This window comes from Bicyclus anynana, chromosome 19 (assembly GCF_947172395.1).
Source record: "Bicyclus anynana chromosome 19, ilBicAnyn1.1, whole genome shotgun sequence".
In the NCBI taxonomy this organism is placed as follows: domain Eukaryota; kingdom Metazoa; phylum Arthropoda; class Insecta; order Lepidoptera; family Nymphalidae; genus Bicyclus; species Bicyclus anynana.
The window spans coordinates 2,391,364-2,412,191 of NC_069101.1; the positions used below are offsets into that span (position 1 = coordinate 2,391,364).

General features: G+C 36.1%; 2 protein-coding genes across 4 annotated transcripts in view; one reads left to right on the forward strand and one right to left on the reverse strand.

Annotated features, from left to right (window-relative positions):
- Positions 1-20,828, reverse strand: part of LOC112050853 (thioredoxin domain-containing protein 15) — a 140,393-nt gene that overhangs the window by 965 nt on the left and 118,600 nt on the right. Inside the window, exon 2 of one of the 2 annotated variants that reach the window (XM_052887499.1) lies at positions 79-196. In XM_052887499.1, the coding sequence (XP_052743459.1) occupies positions 79-127 (49 nt within the window). In that variant the 5' untranslated portion in view covers positions 128-196. Of the gene's footprint in view, positions 1-78; positions 245-20,828 lie in introns of those variants that run through there. The other variant, XM_024089220.2, reaches the window with a different exon arrangement.
- LOC112050842 (sarcoplasmic calcium-binding protein, alpha chain) lies at positions 2,933-15,918 on the forward strand. Of its 2 annotated transcripts, none has more exons than XM_024089204.2 (4): positions 2,933-3,136; positions 9,084-9,262; positions 10,122-10,355; positions 14,205-15,918. In XM_024089204.2, exons 1-4 carry the CDS (start codon positions 3,085-3,087, stop codon positions 14,325-14,327), a joined length of 588 nt encoding a protein of 195 aa, XP_023944972.1. In that variant the 5' UTR covers positions 2,933-3,084; the 3' UTR covers positions 14,328-15,918. The 2 variants fall into 2 exon arrangements, with proteins under 2 accessions (XP_023944972.1, XP_023944973.1); XM_024089205.2 differs by having other exon boundaries at positions 2,938-3,136; positions 9,084-9,250.

Consider the following 20,828-nt stretch of genomic DNA (forward strand, 5'->3'; position numbering starts at 1 on the left):
GTGCGAAATTTACATTAAATCCATATTTAAATTGTAAATTATTAAAAAAACAAAGGTTTAAAGGTAGTGTTAACTTACATATAAGCAGTATGGCTGAAAACAAAGCGTATCTTCTGATAAGGTACATTTTATTGATTTATGTCAAAGGCAGTTCGTATCCTATATTTATATTTAAATAATATGTTATTGGTTCAAATATTTCACTCTCGTTGCAAAAACATAAACATTTCTTTTGAGTTTTGACAATTTTTTTTTATGTAGAGTAAGTGTTACTGTCAATGTCAATTGTCATTGTCATCACATGCCGAAAATGCCATATTGACAATACCAGCTATGAAACCATAGACTTTTTATCGTTAGAGGAATCTTTCAAAATTATTGGGCGTACGGAACACAACAATGTCGTAGCCGCTCCAAATGCAAAAAAACCGAATACATTCTCGAGTCAGTACGACACGAAGCGTCGCATCAGTAATATTTAATATTATTCAAGAAAACTTCACAAATAAAGAAATAAGATGGTAGGTATTAAATTTTAAAATACAAATTATGAAAAAAGGGTTTGTTTAAGCGCCTATCAAGGAGACGCGTGACGTTTGTTTTTTTTTTATTGGGTTTCCCCGGCTTTACCACGCTGATTGTAAGGACTAATTCTGGACATTCTTTAAACTGTGATTATTTATTGAACTAACTTAGTTGTGAATTTCTCTGAATAAAACCTTTAGTAAATTAGTCGAATTAGTCGTGGGTAAGGAGCCGCTGGATGCTGGCGGCTCGAGACCGTTTTGTTTGGAAGTCCATGCAAGAGGCCTATAAGTATCCAGCAGTGGACGTCCATCGGCTGATAATGATGAATGATGATGATGAGTCGAGGGTAGGTAAAAAACTAATTGGACCTCTCCAACTCTCTTCGCTAGTCGCTTCTTTCTTGATCTTCGAAGGAATTTTCATTCTCTCCGCTGTGGCTCGCCGCTCGATCGATGTCGTTTGTCGTCGCCTAGATCCGCAATTAAAACAATTTATTTTTAATTTCCATTATCAAATATAAATACGACGTCACACAACGTCGTGGGCGATGGGCGTCGATAAAACATTAATTACAGTCGATCTCGACCTTGCTATGTGATGCTACGCGACCGATTAGCCGGTGTCACATTTAGGGTGAACATGATTTGAAGATATCACAGTTTTTATAAACGCGTTAGATCGTTGATCATTTACTTTGGCAAAGGGGTAATGTCTAGCGAGGCAGGTCCCTATTTAATTCGTCTGAGGTAGAGTAGATATCCACACCAGTCCTACACCTAGGCCGCCAAAGGCGACAATGGATGGACGATCTATTATAGGGGATCGGGCTAGGCTATTGCTACAGCTAAAAGAAGTGGCTAAAAATAGGAAGGCTTTTCACATATTGATCGCCAAACTTTGGTTCGAGGATGGCACACGGTATGATGATGATGAAGTATAGGTAAGTACCTAATAGAGAATTAGATATAATTGTTCCCTTTGCCGTGAAGACCCTTAAGCCATGGAGTCTAATATTTTTTTCACTGCCTCGACTAGTGACAGAAGGGCTGGCTCATTTTTTGCGCAAAAGATCAGCCTGATCGTCCAACGCGGTCTGCCACCACTCCTTGTAGGCATGATTTGTACCCATGTGGCTATTTTTTCATTCATTACAATGTATAAGCCAGCGCTAGGCTGCAACTACACCTGGATGGTAAGTAGCTTATGGTCATTATGTACCTATAGCTATTATTATTGCCGCGTGGCGCAGTGGATAGTGACCCTGCTTTCTGCATCCACGGTCGTGGGTTCGATTCCCACAACTGGAAAATATTTGTGTGATGAGCATGGGTGTTTTCCAGTGTCTGTGTGTATTTATACATTATTTAAGTATTTATATGTAGTATATAATTGTATATTAATATTATAATATCAACTATCTTAGCACCCATAACACAAGCTACTCTGTATGCTTACATTGGGGCTAGATAGTGATGTGTATTGTTTAAGTATATTTATTTATTTATTATTAAGAAAATCAGCGCTTTGCGTAAGGGGTGCATACCTATAGCTAGCTAAATGCTGAGCTGGGACATTTTTCTATTTTATGCCACTTATCGCAGGGTAGTATTCCTAAATAATTGTGATGTGTGGCATAATGTAGCAATAAAATTATTTTCTTTCTTCTTTCTAATAAGAATAAATTACCTTAACTGGTAAGAGAGGAACGTATTAGTACCTCCGCCAACGGTCTCCGTGGCTCAGTGGTATGCGCGGTGGATTTACAAAACGGAGGTCCTGGGTTCGATCCCTGGCTGGGCCGATTGAAATTTTCTTAATTGGTCCAGGTCTGCCTGGTGGGAGGCTTCGGCCTTGGCTAGTTGCCACCACCCTACCGGCATAAATGTACCGCCAAGCGATTTAGCTTTCCGGTACGATGTCGTGTAGAAACCGAAACGTGTGTGGATTTTAATTCTCCTACTAACAAGTTAGCCCGCTTCCATCTTAGACTGCATCATCACTTACCACTAGGTGAGATTGTAATCAAAGGCTAATTTGTAAAGAATTAAAAAAAAATTACGGAGCGTGCCTGTTTGCTGGCTGTGGGAGAATGGGAATCAGGTCCTGGTTACAAACAATTCCCTCCAGCATAGGTACTTTGTGTAAAGAATTAAAAAAAAATTACGGAGCGTGCCTGTTTGATGGTTGTGGGAGAATGGGAATCAGGTCTTGGCTACAAGCAATTCCTTCCAGCATTGGTACCTTGTAGGACGACACAACATCCCGTAGTTTCTTTCTCAACCACGGAATATAGTCACCCCAATATCAAGATACGTTGCCAAGCTCAAGCAAGCAATGGACTACGGATCACTAAAACGTAGATATATTTAGGGACCATTCGCACATTGGTCGCCGTGACGTAGTATTTCAATATTGTCTTGACCGGACCAACGCCAGTCATAGACCGACTGCCGACCGGCACCACGACACTCGCCCGAGTGGCCTGGAGAGTTAACTCGCGCGAGTACTTGACTGAAAACAAAGTGCCACGAGTATTAAAGTGTGGGAACTTGAATAATGGCGTATTCGTGGGACAACCGAGTAGCTTTCGTGGTGCGGTACCTCTATGGTGAGTGCAAAAGCTCAGCTTTAGTCATAGATTTAATTTTAAGTTTTTGAGTAATTCATTATTTCTACTTATTGCATTGTAAATAAACGATTAACTTCTTTTGAACAACAGTTAAATCCTTTATTCAGTTAAAATTACTTATAACCCTTTGGCTCCGCTGTAGTGAGATAAAGAGAAAACAAATATACAATCAGCTAAATGAAAAATATTTGCTAAGTGAAGAAAAATACGACTTACACCTACATATTAAACAATAGTGAAACAGTAGGAATCTAATCTAGGGCTATTCGTAATTCAGTCAACCCTTCTAACCGTCGAGTAACTGTGGCTGGGAAGTTTGATAAAAAATAAAAAGAAGGCTCTTTAAATGCATACATTATTATTTTACACAACTAAATTTTTTCTGTCGCCTTTTTCAAAAAAGTTCAAAGCAAAATGATAATAGGATTGTTATTAGCATCACCACAAACTATACCCAACTTCGTGCTGAGAATTTTTAAAACCTTGCCTGAGTTTTTTTTGGGCTCTTCTCGGACAGCGGCGCGTTTGGTACCCTCATAAGTTTAATTTCAAGGTTTCGACTTTGCCCATCACTCATAACATTAGCTGATGTTTCAAAAGAACCTATAAAGTGAATCAAATTCAAATATAAGTTAATTTTGATTTGACCTTACGAATAATTTCTTAAAAGAAATATAATACGAATATTTCACAGACCGACCTTGGACATGAACCCAAATCGGAAAGATCCGAAGCCACATAGGCTAACCACTGAACCACTCCGGCAAAGAAACAAGTTTCGCTATAACTAAAGAACGGCTTGACGGATACGCATTCCTTACCTTACCTTATCAGCCGATAGACGTCCACTGCTGGACATAGGCCTCTTGCATGGACCTCCAAGCACAACGATCTCGAGCCGTCAGCATCCAACGGCTCCCTGCAACCCGCTTGATATCCTCGGTCCACCTAGTGGGGGGTCGACCAATACTGGGATACGCGTTATTTTAACCGAATTCAAAAAATAGGTTATGAGGGTGGTGGACGGTGGTGAAGGGTTGCTACAAAATTCATATATGGCATGAGCAATGAATTATGGACCTGGAGAGGACCTCTCTGTTGAGAAACACAGCCAACGCCAGAGAGGTCGTTGAAACAACTAAGTTCTGTCCACAAAAGATCCTGTTCCATACGTGTTCCTATTTGTAAAGTTTTAGACGGCCTCCGTAGCGCTGTGGCTTTACAAAACGGAAGTCCTGGGTTCGATCCGCGGCTGCTTGAGGTTTTCTTAATTGGTCCAGGTCCTGCTTCTGGGAGGCTTCGGCCGTGGCTAGTTACCACCCTACCTAAACCGCTGACCGTATTTTAATATTTGGTATATTATACCTCTTACCCCTGCCTCCGATTCCGGAGGGTGTGGGTTCGAATCCGGTCCGGGGCATGCATCTCCAACTTTTCAGTTATGTACATTTTAAGAAATTAAATATCACGTGTCTCAAACGGTGAGGAAACCTGCAGACCTGAGAATTTTCTTAATTCTCTGCGTGTGTGAAGTCTGCCAATTCGCATTGGGCCAGCGTGGTGGACTATTGGCCTAACCCCTCTCATTCTAAGAGGAGAATCGAGCTTAGTAGTGAGCCGAATATGGGTTGTAACGACGATATCTTCTTAAAGATAAATGGAACCTTGGAGCAGGCTACATTTAATTTACGCCCGCAAAAGTCACGGACCAAGCTAGTAATAAATAGACAATAATCGATTGGGCAAAATTCCCGGAAAGCTCTTCCTCAGTGCGAAGGGAAGCGGCAGTAATCTATCAGCTGTCAGCTGTCCGCTTGAAGTGCCGCCATTGACGCTGTCTTGACTACATCTCCACTAATAAATATTGCAACGAACTAATCAAATGAAATTGGATTTATGTCTGCATTTTTTTATTAAAAGACTAGCGAAATCCCTCACTGCCCTCCTCCTTCAGTCGTGTTCCTCATATATGAGGGTCGTGACCAGAGGCGTCTTTACCTATACCACCCGGGCGCTGCGTTCTCAGGGACGCCCGAGCGCCACTATTTTGTTTTCGAATTAAACTTTTTGTGTTCAGTTGATTTTTTTCAAATCGGATCAGTATTTCGTAAGATAAGGGCGTTCAACCAAACAAATAAACAAAAAAATAAACAACTCTTGAGCTTTATAACCCTTGAATATTGAGGGTCTGAATCCTGCTACCTTCCAAGTCACCATGTTTCAACCTTCCTAATTAAATCCAACCTAATTAGATGAAATTGGATTTATACTACAGCCTTTCTTGATGAGTACTGTTTACCAACAAACAAATTAAAGATGAGGGTATAAATCACTAGTAATTTCACACCTAATAATAATTATAATTAACTTGTTCTTAAATTAATGAAAATAAATTTGATAAATCAGTTTAGAACAATTAGTTATGGTTAATATTATAGTACATAACATTTTATAAACAAACCATACATAATTTAAAATAAGTAAGTTATGAAATGACATGCGTTTTCTACCTTCATTTCTAATTTCTTTGTTGGTAAACTGTACTCATTAAGAAAGGCTTTAGTATAGGTATACACCCTGAGCGGATAAGTTACAAGCTTCCATTTTTTCTAAAATGAAGATGATGTAGACACCAAAGACTCGAATCTTAGACCCTTATTGAAAAGGTGAAAAAAAAAAACTCGACAGTGAATGAGTCCTCGATGCCTGACTTTGACTTGCACTTGGCCTAATTTGAAAACTAATTAGTAATCTGCTCCCTTTGTTTTCTCAACTAATTATTGCGAGCCAAGAGATTAATTCGTAAATAGCGACCGGGTGTTAACTGATGGGGTTAACCGATCAAAAAACTGATGCCAATTATGCCTTGACAATAAAACAAGAAGTTGGTATTTGGGTCTTGTTATGAGAGCATTTTGTTTTACAGATACAGATTTGGAATAGTTATAAAAAAACGGTTTTTATTTACAAAAAAATTCAACAAACGAATGAATCAATTTCGATGAAATTACTACAATTAACGCGAGTTTCATAAGTGCTTATTAGGTTTAAAAATGGTCGGCCATTCAACTGTAAAATAAAAACAATTTTTTGGGGATTTCTCAAAATCTACAGATCTGAATCGGTGAATGAACAAAAATGGTTTTTTGATATCTAATTTTGATGAATTCCTTTTTAACCGACTTCAAAAAAAGGAGGTTTCTCAATTCGACCGTACCTATATCTGTAATGTGTGACAAACAGCCACCATGGTAAAAATAATCAGGATAGTTCCTCAAATCGTCAAGATTCCGTGAAAAATCGATTATCAAAAACAGGGAAATATCATTATCTTGTTACTTACTCGTCTCTAACGGGAAGTTAAAAAGATATAAAAACAAATTTCAATCAGAAATTAAATATTACTTGTCTCAAACGGCGAAGAAAAAACATTGTCAAGAAACCTACATACCTGAGAGATTTCTTAATTCCCAACGTGTGTGAAGTCTGCCAATCCGCATTGGGCCAGCGTGGTAGACTAAGGCCTAAACCCTTTCATTCTGAAAAGACACTCGTGCTCAATATGGAGCCGAATAAGGGTTGTCAGTGATGACCCAAATTCATTTTCTCATTAAAAATCGCTACCCGGAAGAAATACTTAAGGTTATTAATTAAAAAATTGGCTCAATAAACAGACATCTCTATAATCTAGTCAAATTAATTAAAAACTATACTCATTTGAGATGTCGCAATGGTCAAATTAGCAATCTAGACTTGGCCAAGGCGAGTAAACAATGGCCGGTCGTATGCCAAAACCTAGCCCTTTCGCAACCAAACTATTAACGAGTTTCGAATTTTCTCATGTATATTTATCATTACATTGTGATGTGTGATGAATATTGTTGATAGTTGACATAGGAACTGATTCAATGATTTATTTTTGCTCTGACGAATAGCCTCGGAGTTAATCACATCTTTAAATTCATAAATAGATAATATTAGGTCGCATTATAGATTGCTCTGTTTTTTTTTTCTTTTCCCGGTTTGTTTTGATTGGACAGGCAAAGATCGCTGACCATACAGCATATTCATGTACGCTGTTCAATTCGTTATATGCGTTTTTATAATATATGATAAATAATGCTGACAGTCTATATAGGAACCGTGATAGCCCAGTGGATATGACCTCTGCCTCCGATTGTGGAGGGCGTAGGTTCGAATCACGCATGCAACTCCAGCTTTTCAGTTGTATGCATTTTAAGAAATTAAATATCTCGTGTCTCAAACGGTGAATAAAATCATCGTGAGGAAACCTGCATACCAGAGAATTTTCTTAATTCTCTGCATGTGTGAAGTCTGGCAATCCGCATTGCGCCAGCGTGGTGAACTATTGGCCTAACGCCTCTCATACTCGAAGACTCGAGCTCAGCAATGAGCCAAATATGGGTTGATAACGAACGAACGAACGATATAGGAACAGCCGGCCAATTCACTAATTTTGACTTAGCTACTATAATAACATCAAATTAACAACAAACCATCTGAGCAACAAACACATTTTTCGTACTTATTTGTTAAAAGTTCATCGTTGACAAAAATCAAAATATCAACTGGTTAATGTCATCTACCTACTCTATGATAGTCACAAAGGGTTGTCACGGTTGTCATTAGTCCGGGTAGTGACCAGGTACGACGGTTTAACGTGGTCTCCGAGGGATGGGGCTGTAACCAGCATTTTCCCAACTCCAGGCTGGAATTTTAACTGAAAAATTTTTAGAATAAAGAAGCTCATACTCCATACACTTGATAGCTCGACTCGACGCAAGACTCGAACCCTGAATATTATGATCTGAAACCACATTGGCTCACCACTGAACCAACTAGGTACTTGAATTGGCTTCGCTTATTTACGCAATGCGGCACTGATCGCCTATTTTAGTGGTTGTAATTGAACCGGTAATAGAGAAACAGGCAATAAGATTTACCAATTTATAAACAAAGACGCTGCCAAAGTATCCCTACCGTTGGATGTCTAAATGACTGACATTTCCACGAATTACTGTATACTATACCTTCAATTAAAAGTTAATAGCCGAGGGGTTCTGGGTTTGATCAATATGTTTTTTAAATTAAGGCCTAGTCGAGTGGTAGACTTCGGCCATGGCTAGTTGCTATTACCTACCTATAATCTTCTTACTGTACCCTACCTGTTTAGGGGAATGGGAATATTGGTCATATTATAAAAACAATATGGCAAATATTCTTTAAATCTATATATCTATAACACTGAAAAATCAGTTCAGTAGATCCAGAGATTCCCCATACAATGCCACAAACCGACAACCTCTATATAATATTAGTATAGTATATATTTTATCCGTTTGTGACCAATGAACTTGGTTCATGGAATGAATGGAACATGGAATGAAGTTGTGAAACTTACACACGTTAAACAATACAAACTACTTTATTAGTATATTAGCGGACGCCCGCGACTTCGTCCGCGTGGAATGCAGTTTTTCAAAAATCCCGCGGGAACCATGGATTTTTCCGGGATGAAAAGTAGCTTATGATCTACCTACTTACGCCGCAGCACAAAGGAGATCCTCCATTATCCCTTGTTTTATCCCCATAGGGGTCGAAATTATCAAAATCCTATTTAAGCGAACGTCTTTATCATAGTAGCTCCAATCTTTAATTTCAGTTCAATCAGTCGAAAATCTAAGACGATTTATACAAACTAAAAAATTATCACGTGTCTGAAAAGGTGAACGAAAAACATCGTGAGGAAACCTGCATACATGAGAATTTTCCTAGTTCTCTACGTGTGCAAACTCTCAATGTAGGTACGTGGTGAACTATTAGCCTAACCGCTCTCATTTTTAGAGGAGACTCATACTCAACAATGAGCCGAATATGAGTAATTAATTATGATAATGGTTTCCAGATATCGACAACAATGGCTACCTAGACGCCCACGACTTCCACTGCCTCGCCCTCCGCACGTGCGTGCTGGAAGGCAAGGGTGATTGCAGCGCCGCCCGCCTGCAGAAGTACCAGCACATCATGCTCAGTCTATGGGAGGAGATCGCGCAGTTAGCGGACTTCGACAAGGTGCCAGACTATGTCGGTTACACAAAACATTCATTAGCCGTCGGTGTAGCTTTCAATGGCAGTGGCCGGTAGCATAGACATTACCATAGACTGTAGATTTCTTCTAGATTTATGAACATTCAGAAGCTAATTTTCTGTAACCCTGGTGCTGAAAAAATTTACTCTATCTATCGAGTTATCGTCTAAGGTTTAGTTGTTCGGTGATTATTTAGAGTGGTACATGGAAAACTGTGGTAGCGTTTCCTTTCTTTGCTTCATTAACGTGATAATCTCTCAAAGCACAATTTTGCAAGAGGCTGTTTTTTAACTTTCAGGAAATTTTCGTGTCAAAAATAATGTGTTTTTCAAGTGAATTTAAAATTATAATAAGTGAATTATAATTATAATAAACTTGAAAATTTAATCTAATTTAGAATTTAGAATTATGATTATAATAAACTTGAAAATTAAAAAAAAAGGATGACAGTATAAATAATTCCTAAATTACCTAACTGACTGTCAGTATTCAAATCAAAAAAGTAGAGTGTCCTAAACATTATTTTTCATTTAACTTGGTAGGTACCTACTCGTATAGAGTTCTTTAGATGTTATTTAGCTGAAACTGAAAAGAAAAAGCAAGAATCTAATGCCTTACTAACTGCCCTACATATAAATGAATTTAAACTATATTCTATCTTTTATATGTTGTCGTAGTAATAAATTGTAGTTAGAATAACGTAACAGGATACACTTCACAAATTGCACGTTACTTGTAAGTAGTTGCTTAAAAAATAATAAAAACAAGCACGCAATGCTACAGCGCACGCTTGCCGCTTCACATTCTATTTTCAAAAAATAGATTCGTTGTCTATGGTCACTTTATTTTTTTCAGGATGGAGTTGTAACTATCGACGAATTTAAAAACGCAATCCAACACAGCTGTATAGGGCGAAAATACGATGACTTTCCGCAGGCTTTGAAGGCTTTTATCGAGACAAACTTCCGGATGATTGATATAAATGATGACGGAGTCATGGGTGTTGAAGAATTCAGATATGACTGTGTGCAGAGAATGGTGCTCGAGGACATCAAAGTTATAGATGACGCTTACAACTCTTTGTTAAATGTGAGTATCTGTATTTAATAATTTATAGTTTAAATTTTATTTATTGGAAACCTGGATGGGATGCGCCACGGACACTGTTAGTCACTTGTGCTTACGTTTGTCTACTATAATAATAGTCTACGTCAGCCTAAATCTCACTCTGTTTGTATGTTATTCAATATAAGCCAATATAAGTCTCATTCTCTCTTTCCATGAGATAAAACTAAAAAGATGCCTCTGTGCCTCTGAAGAAAATGACTAGGGTCCTTGCTTTAAACAATGTTTCAATGCTATCCTTGGTGCTTCAACTTAACATCAAATTGTTACCTTTAAAATAAAAAAAATATAATAAATAAAACACATAAGTACCTACATGCATAGCTAAATATATATTCTGAGGAATAACACATCATACCAGTAGAGTCATAGCATCTAAAAATGTAAAAATCTTTCGAATTCCTATGTAATATCTACATTAACAAAACGTTTGATATTCAGTTCCGTTTATTTTAAAATTCATCCGCATCTAATAGCACATCAAAAATAAAAATAAAAGCTCATAATTTCTAGAGCATCAAATATGAAACAAGTAAATATACCGCGTCAATTTATAGAATCAATTTTCCTCAGTCACGGCCATGGTCATAGACAACGGTGACGTATGTAGAGCTACACGTAATATTACGCGATTCTCGGAATACCCCGCCATCGTTTTGGCAAGCATGTTTTAGTAATTCATGTCAATGCCGATCGGTTGCTGTCGCAATCGGAATCGGCATCAATCGTTCGCTATCAGGTTTTGAACTTAATGGTCTGGCAATGCTTTGTTTTGACATCCTTCCGAATGGCCCTCTAAGCCGAGGTTCAAGTCTTATGGGAAACGCGCTTAGAGAGCCGTTCCACCCATTAACTCTCCTTCGGGCCCCATCAGACGATGCTTCTGCGCTCCACAAACCCCTACGGTGACGCCGCTGAGGTCCCATTAAGGAGCCTTACTTTACTTTTAGGCACACACAGAAAAACATTCCTTTATACACAGTAGGAGTCTGTATAAAAATTATGTAGGACTTATCCACTTAAAACTCCCTCGGTGGCCACCTTCAGCGCAGGCTCCGAGAATCCGGGACAGGGAGCAAATTCGCCGGTGCTTCCACTGATCTACACCTCTAGTGCTAAGAGTGAGAATAATTCTACTACCGCGTATAGCAGCTTGTGACACTGCAAGCTGCTATCTTCCCGGTGTCGAAGATTTTAAGTAGCCAGAGACCACGCTCAGCGACTCCTTGATTATGGTAACATTCCTGTTTAACATATCTACTATACGCCACTACGATTTTTGAAAGTTCCCCTCGATTTCTCCAGGATCTCATCATCAGATTCTGACATAATGATAATGGCACCAGGACTATACCTACGCTTTCAAAGATTTCAAAAGATTATTCTAATCGGTCCAGGTGTCTGTAATTAATCGCGTAACTAAAAGAGGATTCGCAGGACACGCTTCGCTTAATGGCAATAATGTCCTACCTCATTAGTCATAACCTACTTTTTCCGTTAACTTTATAGACAAAGTACTTAGTTAATAACATGAATAGCATAAATTGTTTAAAGTAATAATTTGCGAATTTTATTAATTCATCTGGCTGAGTTGGTTTCAGCCCACGATTTTGTATTTTATAGATTGTCTCAGGTTAGGTCTGCTGGTAGACCGTCACTCAGTGTCTCATTCATGACAAACGCTGTCTATTTTGGACATGTGGCGTTAGGTAAATGTCAGGGAAGCACACAGAAACACGATAATTTTGGGATTATTCCAGAAATTTTAGACATAAGTTTGTTCAAATCTGTACACAGTTACAGACAGAGTTCTGAAGGGTTCCTAATTAAGACATTATTACGAAAGAACTATTAAATGTCCCGCCAGGGAACAGTAGAGTTTAGTTACCAAATTGATAGTAGAGTTGCTACAAACAGATAAACTTACACTCGTACTTTTCAAAAGTGCTTGTAAGCTAAACCTAGGGCTTTTATTATTAGTATTGTTTTTTTTCCAACTAAGCAGAAACCTAGGTGGGGATAGAAATCGAACATTTCGAATTTGTTTCCTGCCCCTTAACTATGGAGCAATGCAATTTTCAGCTATATTTCAGCTTTTCATTCAGGGCTAAACAGCAAAATAAATTTTGTTGCATGTTGTTAAATAGATTTTGATGAAATTAGCTTTGAGGAGACTTTTTGTCGCGAAAGGGGGCAGGGGTTCATCCCCTTTTTTTATATTTGCAGAGGTTAAAAGTCTGTAGGAATGTACTTCATTATTGAAGTTATATTTATGCAGACTGGTGCATAAATCATGATAAAAATAAAATATAATGCATTTTAAAATTTCACCCCTATAAAGTTAAATAGGGGTTGAATTTTTATGTAAAATTGTGTGATTTTATAAAAAAGGCGTTCGCGGTAATTGGTACATCGACTATCATTAAAATATAATGGGGTTAAAAAGGGGATGAAAGCTTACTCGATTTCGATTTCCTCGTGGAAGATGTTGCTAATCTATATCTATAGCTACTAATCTTTTATAGTTTATGAGTTTGTGAGCTAGTGATGTTGTACTGAACCAATTTTGAAAATTCTTTTACCACTAGAAACTTAGAAAACCACGTTATTTGCGATTGTCATAGGCTATATTTTTTTAAATATGACCAATTTTCCCATTTCCCTCCAACTAGTCGGGAAAGACTGTGCTAGGAGTGGGTACGACAATAGACCAACGGGGCGGGGATAGAACCACCACCCCCCGATGATGAGTCCGACCGCTCTTACCGCAGAGCTATTGAGACTTTATCCCCCTATCCCCATGGAACAAGAGCTATACGCGGGTGAAACCACGTGGAATCTAGTCATAAATATCTGGTATATTTCTAACTATTTGCGATCTGAAAGTTATAATTGTGATAGTGGAGTCGCGTGACAATGTCCAGTGAAATGAATTTCAGTGTATCCCGTAGTTCGGAGGAATGGTCGGCTGTTTGGCAGCGCACCAACTGGGCGCCCGTTCACTTTTTATTGCCGTATTGCATAATTTTACGTTGATCTAGTCCGATTTTGTAATCGATTATGTTTATGTGTGATTTGGATTGTTTATTTTGACGCCATTATTTCAATGACATTAATTAAGTCTATAATTGAATCTGAATGCTAATAAGTATATTACCGTCGGTTTATTAATCCAGCCGAGCCGTGATAGCCCAGTGGATATGACCTCTGCCTACGATTGTGTGGATTCGAATCCGATCAGGGGCATGCACCTCTAACTTTTCAGTTGTGTGCACTTAAGAAATTAAATATTACATGTCTCAAACGGTGAAGGAAAATCATCGTGACGAATCCTGCATATCAGAGAATTTTCTTAATTCTCGGCGTGTGTGAAGTCTGCCAATCCGCTTTGGGCCAGGGTGGTGAACTATTGGCCTAACCCCTCTCATTCTGTGAGGAGAAGGCTTAGCAGTGAGCCGAATATGGGTTGATAATGATGATGATGAATGATTATTTGACCAAGAGCATGCGATCATGCCTCATTTTTGCTCCATGCTCCATTTTTTCGGAGAGGAAATTTCTTTCTGTCCATACTACCACACGGTAGCCAGGCTGGTAATTAGCCACGACCGAAGCCTACCACCAGACAATATTAAATCCTAAACTGAAATGCTAAGAATCGAACCCAGGACCTCTCTATTAAGAACCTCAGTACTACCAACTGCACCAGAGAATTCGTCAAAAATGTATGCATTGCTCGTACAGAACTTCCGAAAAATAACGCCAAAATAACGCCCGCTGCTTTCAATAAACATAAAAACTTACACGTTCCAGGATGACGACAGAAGAAAAGGTGGTCTAACGCTGTCGAGGTACCAGGAGCTGTTCGCGCAGTTCCTCAGCGACCAGAGCGAAGCCTGCCCCGCCAAGATGCTGTTCGGCCCGCTAGAATTATAAGTTACGTTACACCTCGCCCACAGACTAAAAGAAAAGATAGATAGATAGACACAAATCTTCCTCTTCTTCTTTCTCCTCTATTTTCCAATCAATATGCGCCTCATGGATTGCTGATACGCGTCTTCAGAGAGTCCCAATTCATTCAAAACCGCATTACACGGGCTTTTTAAATAAATCGCTGATATGCGTATTCTTCAGAGTACCTAGACTGGTCTGACGACTGTCCAAAAGGACTTAATAAATATCCTCAGTCAAGTAGCCCAGAGGCCCTAGCCCTCTTAATCGGCGAAGGAAAAACTTTCGTCGACAAAAACGAAGTCTCGGATTTATTACAGCACTTTTACGTGGGCTTCAATAATTATGACGGCGTCCTGACTGATCTCACAGTCGTCCAGTCTTTACACTGTCATAAAAATGTACAGGGACAGATAGTAAATATTTTTAAATTAATGATGATTTATAGGTATCTGATAATTTATTAGCTACTATCTTCTATGTTACCAGACTTTAATCTTATAAAGCACCAGTTTATATAAAAAAGTTAAGTGTTAAGATAAGTGTAAATTAGTGGAATATTATGTTTTAAAAAGTCAATCTATCTTTTTCTTCTAGTCTGTACCTAACTCTAATATTAGAGTCTAGTCATACTCATTGTACTGAAATACTTTATTAATCTTGGTACCTTTATTTTTACTTATCTATTTATTTTAAATTAAGAAATGGTGTTCGTATTTTAATAATAATAAATATTATGATCTTTTCTATAAGCAAAAAGAAACCCAAAAATATTTTCGTCACGACATTAAATTAGATTAATTAGATTATCAGGAATTGTTAACTTTGACAATTCATTTATTGGGTAAATCCCAAAAAATAACTGTTAAAGTTAACAAATCATGACTTTAAAAATATTATCACGATTATCGAATTTTTGGATTCCGGCCCTCTACATTTGGGATAAAAAAACTTCAACTTATCTGAGAAAAAGGATTTCGAATAATAATATCCTCTGAGAGAGGAAATGGGAATTCTGTCTATTTTTTATCTTATCTTTGAAACATTTAAGGACTTTGCAGTCTGATAAATAGTATTCAAAATAGACAGAATTGCCATATAAATCTACAAATCCCATGTTTGTGTGCCTTGTTTTTATGTTATTTAAATCGGAAGTATTCCGTGTGAGAATAGATCACTCAAAATGTACGCAAATGTATTAATTAAATACAATATAATAAAATAAGTACGTAGTTTATACGTCTGATGACACACTAAGTCAATTGAATTTAGACGCTGTAATATTATAGAAATACCTGACCTATAAACGTTCCGGAAATCGGTGATATTTCGCTATTTATAAATTTACACCTCATAGAAAGTACCCGCTAAAAATACCGAATTCTCCGCATCAACACGATGCGTTCGAAAATAGAACATAATATAACAAAGATGCGTTCACAAACGCTGTGATATTTCAGGTAAGTATAATAATTTAAAAATAAATAATCAATAGACAGAGGTGTTATAATTATATACTAAAATAAGTTGTTCATTATGTTACCACAAATTTCTAAACATGTTTTTGGAGTACTCCTTAAGAATCGATTTTTCTTAAAAGCCCCCGGTATGAAAAAATATGGGCAGTAAAATTTGATGAACGAATGACAGCGTTACGTTTTTTGTGCGCAACCTATTCTGCGCAGCTTTCATCAAGCGCACGCCGCGGCCTTCTGCTCCTCGGTTGCGCACCTTTCACTTTTCAGGCGTAGGTATTGAGATGTACATAGTGTATGCTGCGGGGCAACATACACCTATTTAGACAGTCGATCTGAAAGAGTAAACTCCATTCGTGCGTCGGAGCTGACACACACTTTTTTTTTAACTTAGCGATATTATGACTCTGAATGTTTTAGACATTAATTTAGGTAATGTTTATTTTGTGTTGTCGTTCCTATTTTTTTGTTATATCGATATTTACTTTTAAAATACTTCTTGTTTCGTGATGTAAATGGAAAGTTTATATTCCTAAGCTGTTTTTCTTGAAATTATAAATACAGAAAACTACAGTATAAACACTATTTCTATCATAGAATATTAATATCTATGTCATAAAAATTTTATAATATAACTTTATGTGCGGTTATTTACCGATTTCTGCTGGTTTAATTAAACCATAGTCTTAAGTACCCAAACAAAAAAATGTTGCCACATTAACGTTTATTTTCTTTAAAAATTGTGTAAATTTTTGTTAATAAAATAAATTAAAGACGAAATAATATTTTATTTTATATATAAACCTTCCAAAAAAAACTACATCATATTTTTCAACTACCTTCATGAATCTTATATTAGGTAATGTATCTATAGCGAAAAGAATTTTTATAAATAAAAACATTTTAACGGCGTTTCGATTTTCATACCTATGTAAATAGTTATTTATTATGGTTTTTTAACTATTAAAGAGTGAGAAAAAAATATACACGAAATTTTCAGATCGTATTTTATTAAAAACGCTAGTACACAGAATTTGGGATAAGATAAAAGCGTATTACACTTTTCTTAGCAAGTACATTTACAAGTATACAAATTGCTTATTGAACAATATTAGTAAGTAGATGTTAATATAATTTTACTTACAACAACATCGGAATAGGGCATTTTTAATAACTTAATTTTATTAATTTTGAATTAATTAGGTATTTTATTAACTTAATTATAAATATACCTAAACGTACTCGTTTTGGTTGCTTTATTTTATTTAGTACATAAATAATATTTAAGTATATGATATAAGTATAGCATTCCTCAAATTTCGAGTCCGCTCTGCAACACACCGAACTTACAACTATGATTGACCCGGTTGGGATACGCCTAGTGGCAGTTTGATACTGTTACTATCGCGTTAACGTAAACGCGAATTTGTAAGGAATTGAAACACCGCCATCTAGTGGCACTACTGCACAACTGTTTCAATTCCATATAAATTCCATAAAAATTGAAAATTGGACTCGAATTTTGGTGCGGTCCATACCTATCTAATCTAAGAAAAAAATACAAACTTTTTAAACAAAATTGGGTAGGTACACAATATATTTTTATTTTTTATATTTCATTTATATACACTTAGCAAGCAATAATATCAATTTCACAAAACTTGAACAACTAGGGAGGTACTTGTGATTTTTTTATTATAACTTTTTCATTTATATTTTTTTGTCAAATTGACGCAAAAGGCACAACGCATTAATGAAATTTTCCATAAAAAAGATTATATTTAAGCTTAGTTAAATTACATCATAACGTTTTTCGAGCTATACGTAATTTTTTATTAATTAATTATTTAATAATTAAGCTGCCGCCGTTTATTTTTTAAATTATGTATTAAAAATAATAATTGCCCAACACTAAAAGAAAACATAAATTGTTTACATTAACAGTATTTTAAAAGAATTTTATTTTAACGGTTATACATTAAACACCTAAACTTATAAGTATTATTTCTAATTTTATTTTAAAGTTAACAATCGGATAAAAATGACTTTCAAAGACTATAGTTAGACCATCGACATCTCTATTCTATAATCTGTGGGCACCGATACTTCGAACTAACTACCGAACTTCATCTGATAATTAAAATCAAATTTAGAACACATATTTATACCGCCACGATTCAGTGGCGCCCCCATTTTCTTTCGTTTTGTGATCCTTTTTAACTTGTTACCTGTAGAAAAGGACAACTCTACCTGCTATTAGACCTGCAAAGTGATTGTTCATTAATTTAAAAGTCGCTTGACACGAAATCATTCCGAACTTCGAGCCCCAAATCCCACTATATATTCACAAAACCAATTATTAATTTTTAATTCTATTAGTTTTATTTATAAACGAATAACGAAATTCATTCCTCAAATTAATTACATAAACCTAAACGAGTATTAAAGAAATGTCAATCTTATATTATTTCCATACATTGATAAAAAGTTCAAAAAGTTTCGACCTTGGTCCATAATTCTGATAATATGTTAGGTATCTAGTGTTACATTTCGGTTCAGTCATCCTATTGTTAATGTTAATAAAACTTGCTTAAACATATATCTATAGAACAAATAATTATCTACCTATTTGTAAATTACATAAATTTACATTTTGGTTATAATTTATATTGTATTGTTTATTTATTTTATATAATAGCTTACATTTATTTTCATTTTATAGTATCTAGTCAATTTGCTTTTATTAAAGACTAAAGAAAATATAGACGGAGCTTTAGCGTACAAAGTTTTTCGAAAAAAGAAGTCTTTTTTGACTTCTGTTAATATACATATACATACAATATGCCGTTTGACTTTGTTACAATATTATCAATTTATCACATTAATAAAATATACTACAGTCATTATTTCGAATGTTCATTTCCAATACCACCCCAAGAGGAACTTGAACTAAACTTCTTGAAGTATTAAAGGTTAATAATGACTCTAAAAAATATAAAATCATATCGAATCATTAGCATGCTTTAAAATATCCAAAGTCATACATAATAAACACTCTTAGCACAGCGTAAGTTTTCAATGCAATTTTCTTGCATTTAATTGGAAAATAAAATTTTAAAATAAGTATAAATAATCGAGTAGTAAAGAAAACTAAACGAAATCAGAGCTAACTCCATTAGACAAAAATCTCTATACTAAAATGATATGTCTGAGAATACTAAAATGGTATTTCTATTCTTATCTATAGAGATAACTGTAAAGTATCTAGCTTTACTGTTATATCTGCCAATTTTCTTTAATGTTGAGATGTTATGGTTGCTATATAATTTTCAACTAGATTATGCAATGAATAATTTCGATAATTATACAAATTTTCAGCCAACACTTCTATTTTCCTCTCACTCATGAACGAGTAAGATAAATAAAATATATAGCCACAAACTTTTCTATTCCGGTGGCCAAAACTGGAACTAACGTCGCGGCGGTAGCCATTTTGCTAAAGATGTTTTGCTGTTCCGTCTGAAGAATCGATTCTTTTTAGATATTGTTTTTATTACAAATTTGATATAATTAAGTATCAAATACACAAATGAAACATAACGTCATCTTTTAGTAAACTAGAAGTTGTTTACCGTTTAATGCAATTCACCTACATAAGCCGGCATTTTTAGAGAGCTCTTTACATGACAAAAACGATTACAGCAATGAAACATCGATTCTGTTGAAACAGTTTTTATAAACGCGTTAGATCGTTGATCTTATACTTTGAGAGGGGTAACGTCTAGCGAGTGAGGTGAGGTCCATAGATAATTCGTATGAGTACTAAAAGGGCGACAACAAAGACATCTTCACCGGGTCAAATAAGTTTGTGGCATTAATAGAAATACGTTTTGAATGATACAGCCACACTACAGCTACACGAACCAAAATTCACGCTATTTTTTACCATAGATTAAAAATAGTCTACTGTGAAATAAAGGTAAAAAAATATGGCGTTCCGCCACTTCAGAGTTCTACCATAGAGATAAAAGATATTTTTAATAACAAGAAACGTTTATTATTAGGAATGATTTTTTAAATCACCTTTATTTCACTTTCTACAAACATCTAAGCTACAAATTGTCTAATAGAGTAAAAATGTTACACAATATAAAAATGTTGTAATTGGTTTCGAAGACTACATTTTATCTCTAAAACCCAAAAAAAACTAACATTGAATTTCGAGTCCATTTACCGCACTATTCACTTTTAATTGTGTCCTTCATTTCGTTAATTACGCTGAGATGTACAATTACCTACGAATACCTACCTACTTACTTACCACACTTTGTTATGTTGTCGATTTACCTACGTTGACTGAGTAAAAAATAAGTTTGAAGACCAACGAGGTGGATACAAGCATGCCTACTCGCGAGATTTAGCAGATGCCTCTTACATGTAGGACTATTCTCTAAACTAGGGTTGCCAGGTCATCGAAATTAAAAGTCGGGCAGCCCAGTCAGTTTGGCCTGACATTTCGGTAAAAAAGCGGAGCATTCATGATTATTACCGTAAATTTTGTTTCCACACACTCGTCGTTCGCTCGTTTGCTAAATGTAAAGCGTAGCAAAAGCCGGACAAGCCGGTTACTTTGGCAGGCAGGCTTTATCCGGACACCTGACAACACTACTGTAAACGATGTTTTGTATAACTTGCTAGTGCGAGATTCGATGTCACCTCTATCTCTCTCTGTCTAATACGATTTTATAGAATGAGAAAGATGGGGGTTAGTTCAAACGATTTATAATACTAGTCACAGGTGTTGCCTTAACTCCTTATTTGCCTGTATTTTACCGACAACCATACTCTTCAGCCCCCGTATTCTGTAAAGTTACAACGCTGTGACATCGTTGTCATTGACAAACTTCGTTGTTACTGACATTTTATTTTTGACATCCCATAGAAATAAAGTTCAAATTCGATTAAACTTATTATAGGCGAATGTTTCATCGACGAGTACAAAATAGCGGAA

Coding starts and splice junctions, on each gene's coding strand:
- LOC112050842 (XM_024089204.2), top strand. CDS start 3,085: ATGGCGTATTCGTGGGACAACCGAGTAGCTTTCGTGGTGCGGTACCTC. Junction 9,263..10,121: donor TCGACAAGGTGCCAGACTAT/GTCGGTTACACA, acceptor TATTTTTTTCAG/GATGGAGTTGTAACTATCGA. Junction 10,356..14,204: donor CTTACAACTCTTTGTTAAAT/GTGAGTATCTGT, acceptor TACACGTTCCAG/GATGACGACAGAAGAAAAGG.